The sequence below is a fragment of the Protopterus annectens genome, chromosome 3.part1 (assembly GCF_019279795.1).
Source record: "Protopterus annectens isolate FY-2018-M chromosome 3.part1, PAN1.0, whole genome shotgun sequence".
Classification (NCBI taxonomy): Eukaryota; Metazoa; Chordata; order Ceratodontiformes; family Protopteridae; genus Protopterus; species Protopterus annectens.
Window position 1 is genome coordinate 289,841,998 of NC_056732.1, and position 22,291 is coordinate 289,864,288.

The 22,291-nt window shown below is 38.4% G+C and overlaps 1 protein-coding gene across 1 annotated transcript in view; it reads left to right on the top strand.

The window, feature by feature from the left end:
- SCIN (scinderin) overlaps positions 1-22,291 on the top strand; it is a 1,026,348-nt gene that overhangs the window by 325,922 nt on the left and 678,135 nt on the right. The window contains exon 4 of the mRNA XM_044066756.1: positions 2,827-2,976. Within this exon, the coding sequence (XP_043922691.1) occupies positions 2,827-2,976 (150 nt within the window). The remainder of the gene's footprint in view (positions 1-2,826; positions 2,977-22,291) is intronic.

Below are 22,291 nucleotides of genomic sequence, written 5' to 3' on the forward strand. Positions count from 1 at the left end.
TTAAATGCTTTCAACACACATAAGAAGGTCACCTGAAAAGACCATAATGCTATCATTTGACCTCTGAAAATATGACATAAAAAGTTAAGCTAATTAATACAGCTAGTTAATACAGTTGACTCTGTTAGCACAGAGCTGACAGCATTGTATTGTGCATAAACAGATAAAAGAGGGCACAGACTATGGAATCAAAACATTTGCTTTACTGTTTTTGAAAAGCAAAAGCTACCTTGATCATTTACTATGCACAACGTGGCTTGGCCACACTATATGACTGTACAGAGCTTGAAGAATGTGGAATTCAAACTTGATCAAAAATGTCTGCAGACCTGATGAGTTAGCATGGACCCATTCAGAGGAATCCTGAAAAATTTTCAGAAGTTCTGTCTAAAGTGTTTCAAAGGTATAGCTGATACTGTCCTGCACAGCCCAGTGTAAATATCATTAAGGCTTCCTAGTTTTGTACATGTGATACATATCCAGAACAAAAAAACTAGAGAATTCCAGACATGGCAAAATGTAATAACAGAATATATGTTAGAGTACTCCTAGTCTGAAGGTTGATGCATACTGTATGTCTGGGAACTAGATAGTAATGTAAAAGCTCTGTGCAGTAGAATAATACATTTTGACAGCTATATAAGGTCATGCATGAGTAGCCAAAAGGGTAAATCAGACATAGAAATGCATATGTAGGTTACACAAAACAGTGTCTACCTTTAGACAACTGGACAGAGAAGAGTTCATACGACAAACAGGGAGGTTTCTGCAAAAAAGAAAAAAAAAACTCTGTTTGAGCTCATACCTTTAGGCACATAAATATATGCAGCATCCTAATTACCTCTAGAAGACTGTAGCTGCAAAATCATGGACATTTTGATCATTAGTTAATCCCCAAAAAAGTAACACTGATTGCAAAATGAACAGCAATCACTGAAATGTTATAACACAAAACAGGCAGAAGATAGGCCTTCAGACCATCAGAATTTCATGTTAGTTGGAGTTATTACAACATACAGCAAACAGTAATTACTTAATTCTGCAAGGTACATATGTATTAACATATTCCAACAACTAAATTAATGTTGTAAATCAGAATCTATGCATTTCTTTGGTGGTTCGTTTATTTATTTTTATTTAACGTGCTCTGATTTTCTTAACTGGGATCATTCAACTTGGCATTGTTTGTTTTCAGTGGTGGCCTTGGGAAACATTTATGTCATGTTTTGTATGAGTCACACATTTACATTTCTCAGTTCTCAAACAAAAAAAATACATTAAACATTTACATTTCCCAGTTCTCAAACAAAAGCGTTTTACAGTCAGAATGCAAATTAGATTATGGTACAGAGGATTAATGTAAGCAGAATGAGGTGCATACTAAATGAACACTGCATGCTCAGTGACTGATAGTATTTCATGTAAGCTAAAACTTTAAATGTAATTTGAAAAGAATGATAACAAATTATGTGTTTTTATTACAAATAGAACAGGAAATGCAGCATTAAATACAAAATTACAATGAAGAACAGTATGTGTCATTACATAAATTCGATTGTGAAATGTAAATAACCTAAATCATGAACCGGGAACCTGTAAATGAAAATATAGACTAACTGCAAAAAGTATATGGAATTTGTGGGGGCTAAAATCGATGATTTTAGTTATATTAATGCAATTAGTCATGCAAGCCACAATTCAATGTGTGTTTTCGCAGGATCACAGTAAGCAGTGATGGTATTATAACTAAGCCAAGGACTCTACGGTTGTTAGATGAATGTGACATGATATTAGTACAGTTGTTCTTAGAGTGCAAACAGGACTCGGCCTATATACAGTTATACTAACCAGGTATTACACAGGCATATCACCTGATTTTACTAAGTTTGGCTGGCATAAGACTAAAAAAGTGGATACATTTTGAATTATGTCATGAGCACAGCAATAATAAATTTGAGAGGTATAAGGGTGTCAGGATACATGTTGGTTACCGCAGATCTCAGTAAAGATTAATAGCCACTGTTGAATGCAAGAGTCCGCATGAAGAGGCTGCTACAGACAACTAATAAAATGCAAAAGTCCACAAACTGACATAAAATTACCTTATAATGTTATCCTGTAATTCCCCCTTTTCTTCTTCTTTATTTTCTCATGTTAAAACAATCTTATTGTTTAAACCAATGGGAAAATATTGTTGCCAAACAGAATGGGTAGTTTATGCAATAAGATGTGATCTCGACTACAAGAGCATGTCAGAGATATTAGATCTGGTAAATTTGAAAGCCTTGTAGCCCAACATTTTAAATGTTTCCATGACAGTAATCCAGAGAGTTACAAGGTAACTGTCTTAGAAAAAATAGAACATGAACAAGGAAGTTGTGATATAAAAAGAAAACTGCTATATAAAGAAGCATTGTTCATTCTGAAGTATTCTACAGTGACCCTTAGTGGGCTAAATAGTGAATGTTGTTGGAAGTATTTTGTTTGATTTAATTACTTATTTTTTAACTGTATAACTGATGTTTTAGGGAGGGTCTTTTTGTGTTATACAAAGGATGTGATTTTTTATTGCATTTTACTCCTGGAAGGCTTCTTGTAAGCCAAGGCACTAGAGACTGCTTTTAATAAAGTTGGTGACCTGGCTTTATTTCTGGTTCGTTTTATTTTACTTTATAGCATTTTGTTTGTTGTTGAATAATCACCTTACTTTTATTGGTTCTTTATGTTACCTACAGAGAAACATTTTCAAGCACAGCACAATAACTTTGATATGAAGTGGAAAAGGCTCATATGGCTAACAGCGTGCAATTCTGTTGTTTTCTGCAGGAAGTTTTTCAGTGGTGTGGCTCCAAGTGCAACAAGTATGAGCGGCTTAAAGCTAATCAGGTTGCTATTGGCATTCGAGACAATGAAAGAAATGGCCGAGCCCAGCTGATTATTGTGGAAGAAGGATTAGAACCTTATAGTTTAATAAAGGTAACACAATATTATCTTTCTCTCATTTTTATAGCAAAAACTGAAATAAATGTATACATTCAAAGCAGGAAATATACTGCATAATTTCTTATTTTGAACCATATCAGTACATTTAACTTCTCAGTGCTTTTGGAAACTGCATTTTCTGATGCTGTAGCTGTTAATGAGGTGGCTTATTAAGATCTCTGTTCACAGCTCAAAGGTCTAGGGTTCAATTCTGACCTTTTATCACTGCTGCTGTGAATATTACATATTCTCCCTGTGTCTACATGGGTGCTGCAATCTCCCTCACCTCCCAAAAGCAAGCTTGTTGATGGATTATACTAAGCTGTTTATACTACATTTAAGATTGCCTTGTGGCCCAGGCTGTAACTGAAAAGTGTCAGATGAAGCAGTTCACTTACTCAGTTAATAAATGAATAAATTAATTAATTTAAAAATAAAATAAATAAAAACTAAGTATTTCCAGTAAACCATTACAATGTATCATACCAGTATCAGTAACTGATAACTTCAATTTCAGTGCTTATGCAGTTTGCAGTCCTAATTTCTAGAAATGTTTTGTTAAATCAGAAAATTGATGAAAACAGTTAATTAATGATATCAGAAAGTTAGTTAAATGTGTGGGAGGCAGTATTTATGTAATTCTGTTGAATATCCACTTTATCTAAATCACTGTCAATGGGGAAGAGAAGCATATCTTTGCACTCAGTGGGTACAAGCCAAAGAAAGTAAAATAGAGAAGGCGTTAGTATTTTTATTATTTATTTATTATTTATTTATTTTACATTTGTTTACCAGGAAAGTCCAAATGGACACAACTCCTTTTTCAGCAGAGGCCCAGGGAGATAAGCTCCAGTAAACAGTATGAACATGCAGATAAGATAAATAATACAATAATAATTCAGTTAGCAAACCAGTTCAGCAACAGGACAATATTGGGCAGTACAGTATATGGCATAAACAATAACAAAATAACAGTGCTTACATTTGTACAAAAAGAAGGCAAGTTACAATGGAAAGAGGGAAGTGAATGAGGCGTATAGTAAAAATAGCAGCAACTATGACAGATGTCGCTTGTTGTAAAGAGCTCAGATATATCCAGGATGATAACAAGAACAAAGCCAGTTTTCAATAAAGTGCGATTTTAGGAGCTTTTTAAATTGTGATAAAGAGCAGTTAGAGGAAATATTGGATGGAAGTTTGTTCCACATTTTAGGAATACCATTGGAGAAGAGAGATTCAACAGCTGAGTCGTTAGCTTTGGTGGCTTTTAACAAAACTTTGTTACTAGACCGTAGGAGTCTGATAGTGGTATATGCTTGTATTATATTGTTGATAGCAGGGATTTTATCTGGCTGGTGTAGGATCTTGTGGGCAAGGATACGTTGTTTGTAATGAAGCAACTGAGGAAATTCAAGCCAGTTAAGATGTTTGTGCAGTACAGTGATGTGACCTATGTGAGGCATCAGTAGCAAATTTGGTAATTTTACTGTAGTAGGATTCAAGTTTAGTAAGGTCAAGTTTTACGGAGGTTGGTTAGTATTGGTGAGGCTTATAAGAGAATTGGCAGGAGGTATGTATTAGTGATAGAGGCTTTGTGGACCTAGATAGGAACTGCCTGTTTCTGTATAGAAGACCTATTTTCTTGTGAACCTTTTTAATAGTTTGTGCGATATGGATGTCAAATTTCAGATTATTGTCAGTTTTGATGCCTAACAGTTTTGTATGTGTTACTGGGGCAATAATGCTTTTATTTTTGGACTCTAAGTTGAAAGTTAAATGAGAAGAGGGAGTTCTTGAGGGGTGAAAGAGAAGTAGTTTTGTTTTACTGGGGTTTAGACTAAGTTGTGAGTTGGTAAGCCATCTTCCTACAAATAGGAATGATGCTTGAGTTATGGTGTGTAGGTCTTTTAGAGAGGAGACTGTACATATAACAGTAGCATCATCTGCATATTTTATCACAGAGGCATGAGAAGTGGAGGTGTAAAGTTGATTGTTGAAGAGGGAGAAGAGTAGCGGTCCAAGAATGGAGCCTCGAGGGACCCCTAAGGTAACTGGTAAGAAAGTAGAGCAGTGGTGTTTCCAAACTACTGCCTGCTGATGTCCAGACAGAAAGATAGAAAGATTTGGAGGAGAGGACTTCAGTTTGTTGTGATTTACCATATCAAAGGCTTTGGACAAGTCTAAAAATATGGCAGATACGAATTACCCTTGGTTTTTAAAGTCAATAACTGTGTTAGTAAAGGTGAGTAGGGCTGTGGTGGTACTGTGATAGGGACAAAAACCATGTTGTGTGTTAGATAGTAATTTGTGGGTGTGAAGGAAATCCATGAGTTGAGTATGAATGATTGGAGCCAGCACAAGGTGTGGTTTAACAATATTTAATGCACAAAAATCCCAGGGTTGGGATATCTTTCTCCCTTCACACATGCTTTTGTGCATTAAATATTGTTAAACCACACTTTGTGCTGGCTCTGATTTGTTTTGAATGTGTTTTGGACTCGGAGTGACTTTGAGTGTGAATGACTCTATCTAGAATTTTAAGTTCATTGGAATTGCCTCCTTTATGTAAAGGAATAATGTGGGAGATCTTCCAGATGACAGGTACTGTGCTCTCAGAAATGGATCTGTTGACGAGTATTGCTACAGGATATGCTATTTCTTCAGCAGCAATCTGAAGATATTCAGCAGGGCGGTTATCTGCAGCTAGAGTAGAACGTTTAAGTTTATGCAGTCATTTTTTTGGTATCAACAGACACTAGTTGTAATATAAACTGGTTGGGGCTATTTTGGGGGGGTGTTGCTGAGCTTGGGAGCAACAGGGTCAAGGTTACAGGTGCTGTTATAAGAATTGACGAGAGCTCAGACAGTTTCTGTAAAGTAATTATTAAATTGAGTTGCTATGTTATCAGAGTTGTTGTTTGAGTTTGGAGTTGGGATTGTTGCTTTACCTGGTGACACTATATTTTTGACTGCAGCCCAAAATTGTTGGGGATTGTTGTGATGTTTTTTTCTGAATGTTCTGGTAGTAGTTGATTTTGTCTAGTTTTATAGGTTTTGGGGCTTTGTTTTGAAGTTCTAGGAATTGTTGTTTAGTAATTTGTGTTTTAAATTTCTAATATTGTTCCCAAGCCTTGTCTCTAAATTTAAGAAGGGATCTACACTCTTTACTCAGCCAGGGGGCATAATTGTCCTTAATTCTAATGGTTCTCTGAGCACCATGGTAGTTTAAAATATTTAAAAAAGTAGTGTTAAAGGAGTTAACAGCGTCTTATAGGGGAAGTTGTTTGAGTGAGCCCCAGTTACAACATTTCAGGGCAGTGATGAATCTATGAGGGTTGAGGTCTTTTTTTTTCTAATAGTGCGGTATGTGGTCTGCTTGTTGTAGTATGTACGGGTACATACAAGGAAAGTAGGTATGTGATCACTCAGACCATCAGGAAGACAACCTGCCTGAGATGATAGGGAGGGATTATTAACCAGAACCCAGTCTAGGATAGATTGAAGTTTGATAGATTTGTCAGTTCTAGTGGTGGATGTAATAAGCTGGGTGAACCCATGTAGGTCAATATAAAATCTTGGATTTTGAGAGAAGCACTCTATCTAATCAGTATTGAAGTCACCCATTAGCATGTTTCCTGTGGGAGGGAAGTAGAGGACCATTGTAGTATGTCTTCTAATGTGGGGATATTGTTCTCTGGAGGTATATATCCAGCAATGATGCTGATGTATTTTTTTGAGTTGATTTGTGGTTTGATAAGATTAGTTCTGAATTTCTGAAGTCAGGGATGTCTAGATCCATGTAGTCTAGTGTTAGGTGATCTTTAAACAATAGCTACTCCCCCTCCCTTCTTAGTTAATCTGTCCTTACTTAGTATATTATATCCAGGAGGTACAATTTTGTTGTTGTTATTGGTGGGTTTTAGCCAAGTCTGTTAGTATTACAATTTCAGGAGCATAGAGGGAAAGTAAATCATGTAGATCATGAACTTTATTTATAATACTTCTTACATTCATATTAAGGAGGAGAAGTGAGGATTTGTTTTTATTATGTAATATTGAAAAATTGGCCATGATATGGCAATTAACTGTGTTGGGTATTGGGATGGGGCCAGGATTAGGTTGAATATCATCAGATTGGCATAATTGCTTTAAGAGGTGCAATAGTAGTTTGGTAAATTTGCATTGTAAGTTGGCATTTTTAGATAGGTTTGAGAAGTGTTTGGTAGGGGTTGAAATTTATTTGCATGGTAGTCTAGGTAGTTGGTACAGAACAGAACTGGAGCAATGGTAACGTTTTATGGGTTATCTGGGTGGAGTACTGAGGAGGTTTGCCAGGGAGGGTTACTGGCTGATAGAAGTAGGCAATTATAAGAGGTGAAGTAGAAAAAAAGCAAAAGGAGAGAAGTGATGGTGATGTGTAGGGCTGCTAATCTTGAAAGTTTCCTATACAGGTGAAGCATATTGTTGGAAAATCTAGATACTTCGGATAGTAGAAGAAGTAACAGAATTGATAATGCAATTATTTTAGGTAGTGTGTAGTAAACTTACACTAGTATAGAGGAGGGATTACCAGTTAAGTAAATACTGGTCAAACCTTATTGGATAAATCCATTTTTTCAATTTTTTTATATATTTAGTCTTTGTTAATTGAGTTGGCCCCACTATGTTAGTGATCTCTTTTCATGGAAGAACAGAGGTGGAATTTATATTACTAGGGGAAATTTGGCCTGGGCACTAGGGAACTTCCTATACTCTTTAGAGGAAAGGAAGTGAAGCACTCGCTGGAGCTAATAGGTGACACTGGAGGGCTGCTACTGCCGTTCTGGGAATCCCATGATGGAGGAGTTTGCAGAAGAGCTGGTGACAGGAGCAGGAGAAAACTTAGGAAAGGAAGGAGAAGTAGATGAAATAATTGGTACAGAACTGAAAATGAAGGACAAAAGACACAAGTTCTGATAAATTTGATGAACCAGGCAGAGCTAAAGGAAGGAGAAGAAAGTAGATCAATTGATGTGGTGGATATAGTATTACTAGAAGAAGAAACTGAGAGATTGGAAACACAAACAACTGCTGATGAAAAAAAAAACAATGGTGGTATTCTTAACTGGCAGGGTAACACGTTTCCAGGGTTTTGTCTCTGCAACAGGATTTTTTTCTTACAAGAAGAAATTGAGAGACTGAAAACACAAACAATTGCTGGTGAAAGGAATACTATGGAGGTATTCTCAGCTGTTGAAGTAGCCAGTTTTCAGGGTCTACCTCTGCAACAGGGTTTTTGTTACAAGAAGGAAGAAGCTATTCAGATGTAGCAAGGAAATGGAGTGAAAGAAGGAACTGAGAGGAGACAAACAGTTACAGTTTCTCAACAGCCATTCGGAAGACGACCAGTGGTAAGAATAAAAAATAAAAGTGGTGGCAGTTTGGACAGGTATGTCATTGTGGACTTTGTTTTTTTCCTGAAGATTTAACATTAAAGGCATTATAGCATTAGTTCAATTGGGAGATGAAAATTTTTATGAAGTAACATGTTAAAGCTTTAAATTGCTGGAAAAATTTATGACAAAGACTGAAAAAAGAAAAGCAGCAGTACAATAGAAAGACTATTTCAGAGCTTAACTAGAACTAAAAATAAAATAAATGTGCAGTTTAGGGCTTCAGATGTAGATGAGCATGGGTTAATTTTTTTTTCTTTCACTATATAGTAAAGTACATGAAATTAAAAAAAAATATGTGATGAAAAAATGTATAGACTGTGGGTTGCAAATGTGGGTAACAATAGATGTTAAGGCTGGGAAAATTCAACTTATTTCAAATACAATAAATGTGAATGGTAAGAAAGAAGTTGTTAGGTCAAACTGAAACATTTTATTTCTCTGAGGATTTAATACAAGACTGTAACAAACAAAGGTGTAGCCAGTGTGGAGTGACTGCAAGCCTTTTTGTAGAAAATGTATCCTATATTAGAAAAGAAAGAGCAGTTGTAGAGGAAAGATGAACAGTAGAAAATTTAACAGAACATGTTGGAAGAGGAAGAAGTATGAAGGAAGAGGATACTGAGGAAAAGCTAAACAATGGAGAAGTAGTTAGAGAAGAAATTACAATTCAAAGTAAGATTTTAATATGCAGGCATAAATCAGATTTTCAATTTCAGAACATGAAGAGGAAGAAGAGGTAGAAATTGGGACAGGAAATGAACAAGACAGTGAAAAAACAGTTGGTGAGATACTTTGGAGAAGAAAATCAGGAAGTAAAACACTTACAAAACAGGAAAAGGAAAATGATAATACAGGAATGTTAACATTAAATGTGGATAGCGTTAGAAATGGTATACAATTTAGTGGTGATGGAAATGTGCAACACAATATAAAAATGTACATTTTTTTGTTTGCTAGATACCAGATGTAACAAAGCAAAAAAAGAAGAGAATACAGTCAGTGCGGAGGGCTGGGGTGGGGGGGGGGGGTTAGTTGTTTGGTGGTAGATAATGAGACCTGTTCTGGAAAAGGAATTCTTATAAAAACGAAGAAATAAGACTTTTACATGCAGCAACAGCAGTACTAGAAAGAACAACAATATGCAACATGAGAATGAAACAAATGATGGAGATAAGACAGTTGTTTGAAGAAATCAAAAAAATTGAGTTACTATACATGCCAATAGTGATGGTAGGAGATTTTGTCTGTAACCCGATGAACAAAAAGGGAAAAATAACACAGGATATTAAGATGTTAAGGGATTCAATAAAAGATAGAAATTTAAAAATAGGAAAGAACACAGAATGGACATATAAATGGAGAATTTTTAAGACTGGAATTGATTATATAATTTATTCTAAAGACATGAAAGAAACAATAAGGGGCACAGCTGACAGAGTTTTCAGGACATACAGTAGCATGGGCTAGAACAGGGAAAGATAGTGAAATAATTATGGGGGAACGGTATAAAAAGATTAACTGCACTGTCTAAAAAAGGAAGAAGAAATGATAAGAGAGAAAGAAATGTTATGGAAAGATGATATGATAATGAGACAATTTTATAAAAGTTGGACACAATGGTGGGTATTATATAAGCAGAAGTATAAAAAACATATTTCAAAGTGGAAAGATGAATTAAAAAGAAATAAGATGAAATATAAGGAAACGTTATGGAGTTATGAGAAAGAAATGGAGAAGGGAAGTGACAAAATAAAGGAAGTAGAAAAAACATATGCATGAAAAGAACAGAGAAAGAGTAAAAATGATGTTCCATAGGAAACTTTTAATTTTCTGAAAGGAAAGAAAGATGAGGTTTCCCTTTATTTGGGTAAAGAAGTAAAAATGAGAGAAGGAAGGAAACATGCTATCTTAGATGGCAAAGGAAATTTAAACGACAAACAAGAAGAGATCGTGGAGGTAGTAAAAAGTCTTGTAGAGAAAATGTATGGAAAAGAGAAAATGGATGTCAAGAAGAATAACAAGTAAACAAATATACATCTGAAAAAGTAAGTTTTTTTTAGAAAATTATATAACAATATAAGAAATTGAGAAGGTGATAAAAGAAGGTAAAAATGAATAAATGCCAAGATTAGATGGTATAAGTTATAGGTATTATAAAGAAATGAATAAAGATGAAAGAGAAGTTTTTTAAAAAATGTTAAATGAATGAAAGAAGCAGCATAACTCAGTGTTATGCTGCTTAATGCTATGAGTCTAAATTAGAAACTGCACTCACTGGAAGCACTCCTTACCTTGAAAGGTGCCAATGTCTGTGGAGTCACAGAGACAAGGTTCAGGGCCGCAGACAGCACCCCAACCATTCAAGACTGCAATACCTTCCACATGTTCAGACCTCAAAATTAGCATGAAAGAACCAAATGCAGAGGTGTATCCATCTTCATTAAAGACAAGTACATCTTAAGGCTGGTCAACCAGTGAGACTCCCTAGAGCTACTCCAAGTCCAACTAACTGTAGGTAAAACTCCTTCTATATCATTATTAGCTACAGGTCCCCCATCATGAACCATGAGAACCACTCTGCCTACCTGGGCCTTCTTGAGTCACTCATTATACAGCCAAACACCTTGGTCATGAGTGATTTCATCTATCTCTCTATCGATTCAGAGTCATATATGAGCACAGACATGCTCACCCTAAGGTTCCTGGACTTAGTCTGCACCCCCACAAGGGGTCAAATGTCCTAGACTTAGTACTCACCAACATAGCAGGTCTCTGCACTACCCCCTGCTTGTTGCCCTCCATGGTAAGGTCTGATCATAAATCAGTCTTGTTCAAAATAACAATCATACCTGACACACCCTCAAGAGCAAAAGGGATGAAAAATTTCCCCAAAGCAAACTATAGCCTCCTAAGTGATGGCATAAGTGTTTCAAACTTCCTGCTACTACTGTCAACAGAGGTATACATAAATGCCCTGTATAAAAACCTATACAAATGTATAAACTTGGCTGTACCTGAATGGATCAAAACAAGGTCATGACAAAAAAAAGCTACCCTGGTGGACATCAAGCATAAATAGGTTATACAACAAGAGGAGGAAACTGATGCCTAAGAGCAAGAGGGAACTGACTCAGCAGAGGAAGGACATCCTCCTCAGCTTGAACAAGCAAATTAGATGTCTTGTAAAGTCCTCTAAAGCCAATTATGAAGCTAAACCAGCATCCCTAGCAAGGGATAATCACAAGGCATTCTTTAGCTACATCAGAAATCTAAAAGGGAAAGCCCAGATTTGTGTCGAACTAGTAGTGGATGGTACCATTCATACTGACCCTGAGGACATCACCAGCCTGCTAGCAGACAGATTTGGCACAAACTTCACCCTGCTTTCCCCACCAGACATGCCTCAAAGCATACCTGTCACCAGTCCTCTACCTAATATCTCCAAACAGCAGGTCATAACCGCACTCTCCATGGTGAAAAACACAGCCTCTATGGGACCGGATAACATCCCAGCTGCCTACTAAATGGTCAAACCAGGACCTAGCAGAACCACTTGGCACTCTCTTCAATCACAGTCTAAGTACTGGCTTTGTCTCAGCAGAGTGGAAAACAGCAACAGTAATTCCATTGCACAAAAGGGGTCCATAAACCAACTCTGGGAACTATCGACCCATAAGTCTAACCAGCCTTATCTGCAAGGCCATGGAGGGAATCATCATGGACCTTATCAACAAAGATATAGGTGACCTTCAAACTCTTGATCCGATCAATTTGGCTTCATTAAGGCTAGATCATGCTTATTAAACCTGATGGACTTCTTTGCGTATGTCACCAAAGCCCTGAATAAAGGCAAAACAGTACATACAGTCTATCCTAACTTAGCCAAGGCTTTTGACACAATCCTCCACTCAGGCATCATTGAGGAACTCATCTAGATGGAAATTAACCCATATGTCACTAGATGGGTAGCCAACTGGCTCTCCAACAGAACACATACAGTCAAAGTTGGGGATTCTATCTGAACCAGTTACCAGTGGTATGCCACAAGGATCCATACTGGCCCACCTACTGTTTGGAATCTATTTGTCAGAAGGCCAGGTGAAATTAGATGGCCTGTCATTTACCAAGTCACTGATAACTGCAAACTGGATGCAATCACTGAGTCCCCCAATGATGATGACATACTACAAAAAGGGCTTACACAGACAAATGATTGGTGCCAAAGCCACAGACCTAAACTAAATGCAAAAAAAATGCATTATAATCCCTTTCAGCAAAGGGGAAGTCCCTGCAAATTACAATATTAACAGCACTCCCAATTAGCTCAAACCCTGTGGTGACAGATTTGGGAACACAGGTTGATAGCAACGTTAACTTTGATCACCATGTTTCCACAGTGGTAAGCAAGGCCTTCTGTGTTGAACATCTCATAAGTAAGGGTATCACATTCAGAGCTAAGAATGTTATAACTCCTCTGTACTCATCCCTCATCAGACCACTAATAGAGTACAATGCTCCCTTCTCTATGTACCTCACCAGACACCTACAGCACCTGGACAGACCTTAGAGGTTTCTCGCAAGAAAATTCAGGACCTTCAACGCATGACCTACATGCACAGACTGAAGGCCCTGTCACTGTTCTCTGTATCTTGTAGGCTGCTGGTAGGTGACTTGTGCCTGGCCTACAGAGCAGTCTCAGAACTTTCTCTAATGGAAATGCTGCACATCTGCAAGTCAAATGTGACAAGATTCACTCACTCTAGGGATCCTAACCTAGCCTGGGACATTAACAGGACATACTGGAGAGACAGATATGTCTCCCAGAGATTGCCACTCCTCTGGAACAATTTCCCAATTCACATGAAACAGAGCTCCTCAATGACCCTATTGAAGCATAACTTAGATAACTGGATGGGAGACCTTAAATTTATCATGGGGGTGTCACCTCTGTCCCTCTTGGATAAGGATAATCCGTGCTGATCATAGTCTTGCGCTGCAAATATAGACCATACAACTTGGTCAGTAAGGGAACAATGGTTTAACATGGCTAGGCTTATAAAGGCCCTAGGGCTAATAGCCTAGTAATGTCCTGTGAACCTATGAAAGCATGAAGGAAGGTATAATGGAAGAAGGTATCTGTGGTAGAGTGATAAAATGTATATGAAAAAGGATTAAAGAAAATATATAAAAAACTCTGGAGGCTCATAACAATACCTATATATATATATAAAAATAAAAGCTTCGATATGCGGCCGTTTCGATGTTTTGAGCGTTCAATTACGTTATCTTTCGATATAATATGAACCCGTCCTTTTGTGTTGATAATGTAAACAATTTTGAAGTATGAATATAAAAAATGAATCTGTAAATAACTGATTTAATTTTTATATGTTATAACATGGAAGTTGTTGTTTATCTTTTTGGCTTTTTCCCGATAAGGGGTCGCCACAGCGGAACTCCGGTCCGCTAATGATTGGCAGTAGATTTTTATGAAATGCCGAGGTGCCAGCTTGACGCCCAACCTTCAACGAAGGCACACCCATTTACGCACGCATGTCTTTCGAACGCTACCCAACCGCGGAGAGGACATGCAGACTCCACACAGAAGGCACTCCCAAGCCACGCCGAGAATCAAACGGGAGAGCCTCTTGCTGTGAGGTAACAACCCTACCGCCGTACCGCCGCGGCTGGAAGTAAATGTATTTATTTATTTATATTTGTTTTCCGGGATAAAGCATTGAGGTCCATGGACTTTTTTCATACTCAGCCTGGGAATGTATCTGGTTAAGTGATTTGCTCACAGTCACATTGTGAGGCAATGGAGTCTGCGGGAGTCCATAAATCACCCCTGCTCTTTGCAGTAGGGGCCATTGGATCTTTTACATCCATCTGAGCTACCAGATTTATATATGCTTATTGAGTTGATCATCAAATTTACAACCTATTCACCTTCAACAAGTTTGACTGTCATAACGTTTATATTTTCTCTTTCTTAAATATTAGGATTATTCTTGAAGGACATTAAATAAGTGGAAGCTGGTTCCATAACCTTGGAAGACAATGTGTAATGAATATGTCATATTGTTAGCAGTAGTGCTGTTCTTTTTGTGTTAGGTACCCCAGTCTAGTGTTAACTTCTCCAGCAGTCCATTCTAATAACAGGCTGTCAAATCCAGCTGTATCATAAGTTGCCTTATAGACCAAGTGAATGTCATTTTTAAGTAAACTACAACAAACACACTGTAATATCAGCACCTGTAGCCTTCCTGAAAAGTTCATGCTTTATAGCTCTATGATTTTTCTAATAAGAAATCACTGGCGTGTTCAAGAGATACAAAAACAGAGCATTGTATTCAATAATGGATCAGATTAGTGCAGTATAAAGTAGTGCAGTAATTTCTGTAACCACAGTAATTTTTGGCAAACAATAAATCAGTTGTCAATAGTTTATAAAATCCTGCCAAAAATCACTTTTGGAGAACATCTGATGTAAGTTTTTTTCAGGGAGATTTGCAGCCTGTGTGTAGGGTAACCCCACCACAACCCTTCCCTAAACTTATATCCATCTACATTGAGGTCATACAGCAGAGGAGAAAACAGAAAACTTCAGTCATTGGAACAATATTTCCCTACTCTACCAGCATTTGGTCTACTCTTTCTTGGTACAGTAACATGCTCGCATGATTCACCCTAGAGTGGTTAGACATACGCTTTAGAATTAGATGAATTACAGAACATGCTTTAACTTTCTTAGCTATAAACTTGTCAAAGTCTAAATTGTTCTCTACCATTGCTAATAGCGCCTTAATGATGGTGCCAGTTTTTAAGATTTGCCTGTTTATTTTATAAGGTTATTTATGCCCTTTTTGTCAGGTCTTATGATGCTTCATCTATTGTTATTAAAAATGAGGTCATTAGAAGTACAAAATATGTCATTCTGTTGAGGGCCATTTTGGAGAGCTGTCTCATCTTTTACTGAAATGATTATTTTAACTAGCTTGCTGTAATCAGCATATTTGATAATCCAAGCCCATTTCCACATTTATATCAAAGAGAATAATTAAAGAGAAGTGCCCCTGCATGGCGTAGTTTTTTCAGTCTTCAACTGTACCGTGTGAAGGTAGAGTGAATAGGGAAAAAAAAAAATTGCTGCCTGTCTGAGACTCTGAATTAGTTCTCTAAATTTATCTCTTCTGTCAAACAAAGTTGTTTGCTTCCATCTCTCAGTTGTAGAATAGGCAGAATACTTATCTTTGGTACAGAAGGCTGTGGGTTCTGTTCCTACACCAGGTCGATGGAATGCTGACACTGCAATGCAGTATAAAGGGGGTGCCTTCAGATGAGATTTTAAACTGAGGTCTCATCTGCTTGACTTGAAGTAATTTAGGTGGATGTAAAAGATAACAGCACCTATTAAAAATAGTAGATGAAGTTCCTAGATGCCCTCGCCAAATTTCCCCTAGTAGTATAAATATTACTTTGGATGTACCCTGAAAAGAGGGTACTATCCTAGTGGATTAACCCAGTCAACAAAGAATAAACAAAATAAAATCAGTGCATGTCTGTAAGAAAATACCTGCTACCTCTGAATAATGCACCTTATATGAATACCATGTTCCTGTCCCTGCTACTTCCTTCCACCAGCTAATTTTCTTTCGATTTTGTCATTGAAAAAAATATTTTAAATTCTCTTCCCTTAAATGTTTGTACCATTTTCTTTCTGTATTATAGAATAGATTATGCAAATATAATTCTTAATGTTATTTGATTATTCAGTTCTGCCAGTGAGAAATGCAGTTACAGTTGCATTAACTTGAACCCAGCTCTGTTCGAAATGCTACATCTAAAGAAATCCCAATCTCTACACACCACACGCTCAAGAGACCTCAACCTCATTACCACAATCAAAAGAATGTGCTGGAGGGACAGGTTCATAACCCAGAGACTGCCCATGCTATGGAATAGACTTTCCATATATGTCAAACAGAGTACCTCACTGACCCTCTTCAAGAGAAATCTTGATGAGTGGATGGGAAATAGAAAATTCACCCAGGGGATCAGTCCGGTGGCTCTACTTGACAGAGGTACTTGGAACTAAGGTCGTGTGGCACAATGCCAGGGTAATCCTATGGGCTAGGCTTGTAAAGGCTCCAGAGCCATTAGCCTAGTACACACCTATGAACGTATGAACCTATGAACATCACATATTTCTTGTTTTATTGATTATTGATTCACTGATGTGTCTGTGTATATGTTTTCTTTTTATTCATTAGTCATACTGGTTAAGCTGACTCATACTTTTTGAGATATGACCCAAGATATAGGCAAAGTCGTACAAGCAAACATACTGCTACATGACCAGAACAAAAATAATTTCCCTGGCTAGACAAAAAAGTGGAAGACAAAGTATACAAATTCCAAAATGCAGAAAACAATGCACTCACTGTATAATACATTAAAAGTTAAGTAACTAGCATGATCATAGGTTTATAGGTAGGTACTAGGCTATTGGCCCTAGGGCCTATATAAGCTTAGCCAAAAAGGTACCTTGGCTTTCGCCACCCAAGAAAATTATTTTCCTGTGCCCGTCAAGCAGAGTCACAGAAGTGATCCCCAAGGTGAATTTCCTATTTCCCATCCAATCATCAAGATTTTTCTTGAAGAGTGCTAGAGGAGCTTTGTTTGATATAGACAGGTAGTTTGTTCCAGAATATGGGAAGTCTCTGGGACAGGAATCGATCACTCCAGCATGTTCTGTTTATTGTGGTGACAAGGTTTAGGTCCCTAGAGCATGTAGCTCAGAGGGATTGGGATTTCTTTAACTGGAGCATGTCCAACATATCTGGGTTTGACATAGCTTGTTAGACAGAGATCGCCTCTGAGTAGGCGATATGCGATGGAGTAAAGCTGGAGTTTTTTTTGAGACTGTCTGCATAGGGCATCTGTTTGAGGCCAGTAATCCTCTTTGAGAGATATTTCTGCGGCCTTTCTAGTTGTTGTAGATGTCTTATGAGGTACATACCAAAAGGGATGTTGTACTTTATAATGGGTCTAATGAGTGACGAGTAGAGGGAAAAAATGATGTCTTTTTTTCCTGGATGATAAACCTTTTGTGACGAGGTGTGCCAAGTACAAGGATTTCCTGACTACTGTGGTTATGTGATTATCAAAGGAGAGACTACTGTCCACCAGTGTCCCAAGGTCTCTTGTCACACTTTTGGTGTTAAGTAGACTACCACCTATGTGGTAGTTCATAGGTACAGAATTTTTACAAAAGGGATGACAATGCACTTTTTGGCATTGAGCTTGAGGCCATGGCTTTAACACCAGGCATCTGTCTCAGTGAGGCCCTTTTATAGGATGTCCACATCGTTAGGAGTTTTGTTTATGGCTCCTAGTTTGCAGTCATCTGTGAACTTCGTTAGCCAAAGACCTTCTGTGTTAGCCTGTACCTCTGAGAAGTAGATATCAAATAGGAGAGGACCCAGGGCTGAACCCTGTGGTACTCCACTTGTCACTGGTCTGAAGTCAGATTTGGAGTCTGCTACTTTCACGTTGAGGGTTCTGTCAGTGAGCCAGATGGCAACCCATCTTGTGACATAGGGATTTATATCTAGTTTAATGAGTTTATCTAATTCCAGAGTGGGGAATGGTGTTGAAAGCCTCGGTGAGATCTAAATAGGCTGTGTAAACCTCCTTACCCTCATCTGCGGCTTTGGTGATCACTTCAAAGAAGTCTATCAGGTTTAGGAGACATGATCTACCTTTTACAAACCCGAACTGGGTGGGGTCCAGAGTTTGGAGATTACCAATGTCATTGTTTATAACTTCCATGATGATATGTTCCATAGCTTTGGAGACCAGGCTTGTCAGGCTAATGGAGTGGTAGTTCCCAGGGTCCATGGTGGCTCGCCCTTTGTGGAGTGGGATAACCGTCGCTATGTGCCATTCAGTGGGCACAAAGCCTGAGGTGAGGCTATGATTGAACATGGTATTTAGGTGGGGTGCCAGTTCGTTCTGTAGTTCATGTAGAACCCAGCCTGGGATGTTGTCAGGTCCAATGGATGCTGTGTTCTTGGCTTACCTGAGCAGCCATAATTACAGGAACTTTGCATTCTTCTGGTATAGAGATGGGCCCTTTACGGGGTGAGAGGGGGGTAAAGTTAGCACTGAACCTGTCTGCCAGGATGTTGGCAATATCAGTTGGTTCTGTATATATAGTGCTATTGTGCTGTAACTCAGAGCAGATCAGAGTGTTGCCATTGAGATTCTTAACATATGTATAGAATGCTTTGTGGTTGTCTTTAGAATCAGTGGTGCATTTGTTTTCATAACTAGCTTTGGAGCATTTTATGAGGGATCTCAGCTTTTTACTGAGACTGACCAGGGAGTTCCTTCAATCATGGAATTTTACTCTTTTTTGCACCAGTTTGTTTCTTCTGTTGTAGTTTGTTTATTGCAGGCGACCACCAGATTCCTCTTTTTGGAGGATAGCATCTTGGTTCTGTTAGGGATTGCATGATCCGTGCACTCGTGTAAGTCCTTATATAGTGCATTTGTGTAGGATTCAGCAGTCGTACCTCTTTTGTCTGTCTGCATGGGTGTTATGAAGTTTGCCACTTCTGTCTTAAGAAGCATGAAGTTGGCTTTGGAGAAATTTTTTACAGCGGTTTCCCTAATGGGGGGTGGGGGCAGGATGTGGATTTCTAGGGTGATTAGCCTGTGGTCGGATATGACCAACAAGGAATTGACCTCTGGTGTGGAACACAGGTTGCCCATGTTGTTAATAACCAGGTCTAGGATATTGCTTCCCCTGGTGGGAATGTGGATAAGTTGATCCAAGGCATTAGAATTTATGAATTCCAGAAAATGTTGAGCAAAAGAGTTGGTACATGAATAGTGTTCCCAGTTAATGGTGGGCTAGTTGAAGTCACCCATTATTAGGGTGTTAGGTTGCACCCTAATATTTTCCAGTGTATCAAGAAATGAGGAGTGGGAATCCTGGGGCATGATGGGGGATCTATATCAAGCTACAATTTGGATTGTGGTCTTGCCCAGAGTTAGTTGCGTTTGGATAATCTCGGATGCATTATGCTGAGCAACTAGCCTGGAGGTGTGGATATCCTTAATGAATATGGACACACCTCCACCTTTAGTGTTTCAGTCCAGGTTAGGTGGCCAAAAGGTGTGGTATGAATTATAGCCTGGTAATGCAGGGGTGCTCTCTGGAGCCTTGAACCAGGTCTCTACCACTGCACAGATGTCGATGTTCTCCATTTTAAGCAGTGCCTCAAGTGAGTGCATTTTGAGGTTTAGACTTCTAGCATTGAGTAGCATTACCCTCAGATTTTGCTTGCTTGTACCTGTTACAGTGGTGAGTTTGTCATTTGAACCTTGCCTAAAAAAGGCACTATAGGGGTGGGAAGAGCCTTAGTCAGTATCCAGAATCCTAAGGGTGACAGGTGCAGGCCATCTCTGGCAAAGCATCGTGGTCTGTCGATCATGTCATCCCAGGCAGACAGATACTGGATCCCCTTAGAATGGCACCAGTAGCTTAGTCAATTGTTGAAGTCAATCATTTTGTCTTTGTACTGTGGTATCATTCTGGGTGATGGCAGGGTGCTACTCAGGGCTAGGGTCATACCTGACTGGGCTACAAGATCGGACAGCTCCTTCATGTCTCTTTTCATGTATTCCAGGAAGGTACGTCTCAGTTCATTCACACCAACATGGACAATGACAGAGTCATATTTGTACTTGTTGTGGAGTGACCTGAGTGCATGCATTATGTGGCACATCCTGGCACCTGACAGGCAGCTGACAGTAACATTCTCCTTGTTTAGCCTGGTGAGTGGAACATCAGTGTGCCTGTCTATAGAGTCACCTGTGACTAGAGTGTTGAGTATGTTGTTATGCTTTATGGGCTGTGGTTGAATGGCACACTAAGTTTGTGGGCTATGTGTCATTTGGTTGTGTTGGGGGGGGGGGTTGAGGTTGCTTGTGTTTCTCCTTTGGAGGTCCCTGTTGCTTGGACAGATTTTTATTGAGTGCCTCCGCGAATGTAGGTGTGTGTTTTGTATTTCTATGTGTGTGTTTTGGTGGTGAAGGTTTTGAGGGACTATGTGATGAGTGTGGTGTGGTGCAAGTGTTTACCCTCTCCTCTTGGCTGTCTAGTCCAGTCTTGGGTGAAGAGAGCTTTGCTTCCAGTTTGGCTATATAAGTGCATCTCTCACAGGTTGTAGTGTTGGGTGGTAGGAGGAGAGGGTTGTCTGTGTACATGAGGCAATTGCTGCATTGCCCCAAGATGCCCAGATTCATCAGGTAGACAGGAGAAAACACCGGGAGCTGACCCTTAGACATGCCGGGATAGGTGCTTATTTATTAAGTACTAAAACCTGTTTTCCTGTAGACAAGTGAAGAAAGTTGAGTGCTGTAGTAATTTGTAGCTTATTTAGTGCTTACAATGAGTTCCGAACAAGTGCTGAACTCAAAGAAACAGATTTGAGTGCTACAACTAAAAGACTGGCTAGTTCTAAGGGAAAATTTGAAGAGCAGACTTTATGGTGCCAGGAATAGTTTAACCTTAGCTAAGCGGCGGGGGCTCAGAAGCTTATGAGCAGTCCTGGATACAGCAAATCTGTATCTGGACTACACTATTTAGAGGAAAGGTAGGAAGCAAGCTTAGAAGATTTTTTTTTTTTTTGTAAAGTGGAAAGAGAGTAAGGAGGCACAGAAGATAACTCAAGGTTAAGAACTAAGTGGGTTGGCCTTCTCAAATGGTCTCCCTGTATTAGGTAGAATGAGGTAATAACACTAAACTGGGAAGAGTGTCCCAGATCAAATTTACAGTAAGGGTGGGCAACTGCAAAGCTACCAAGTATAAGAACAGAATACCAATAGGAAGGGAGGGTGGGAGGCAAAAATCAGAACAAGCAAACCCAAACAGGTACTTAACAAATGTAGAAAAGTTCCAGTTAATACCTCACACACAGTGAAACTAGCTAGAAATGTATGCAGCATTCAATAAACGTGCTATAAATAACTTGTAAAAATAAGCAAAAAACAGGATCCTTAATGCTATATATCGCAGATCATGGTTTGCTCAGTGCCCTTCCTCTGAATAGCTGAGTGTGAAATGGCAGAAACACTCACAAGTTAACTTCTTAAGTAACAGAAAGTTGAAACCTGAAACAACTTTAAAAAAGAACAGCAAGCAAGCAAACTGATAGCAATATATGAAGCTATTAAAAAGTACTGTGACAGCTGTCAAAATGTATAACATTAAAGTTCAGTGTATGTTACATGAGAAGAGTAAGGCAGGTAAACTTCCTAATACAGAAAAAGTTAGCCATTTGTTCAAGGTAAGTAAACAATTTGTTTAAAATGGGTGGAGCTTCACACTTCAGATGGGAAGTTACAAGAAGTTTCAGTCATCTAGTCTGAGATCAATTGAAGGTTTCCTAGAGAATGCTAAGTCTTCCACTGCTAAACAGTTGCTGTTGGACTATTCTTATTTTTTACGAGTTTGCTAAGTAGAATGGAGTAGTAGCTCAAGTTATAAAAATAACACAAATGCATGAAAATGTCGAGTTGATATTTCATGAAGAGCATTCACCACATTCCATAGCCACAGAATAGTGTTCCCAGTGCAGAGATAACAAAAATCTCTTTAGAAGAATCTGAAATGTTATACCATTTCTGTGAGATGCCAACCCTGAAACTGAAAAGTCATACTCACTCATATTGTGAGATACTATCACCCATAATGACTGCAGCTCTTGTCTCAGGGATTGAAGCAAAGTTTAAGTTGCTTATTAATTTTTTATACATCAACTCTGAAGGAAAAGCTTAGTAAGAAAAATTAATCAAGCATG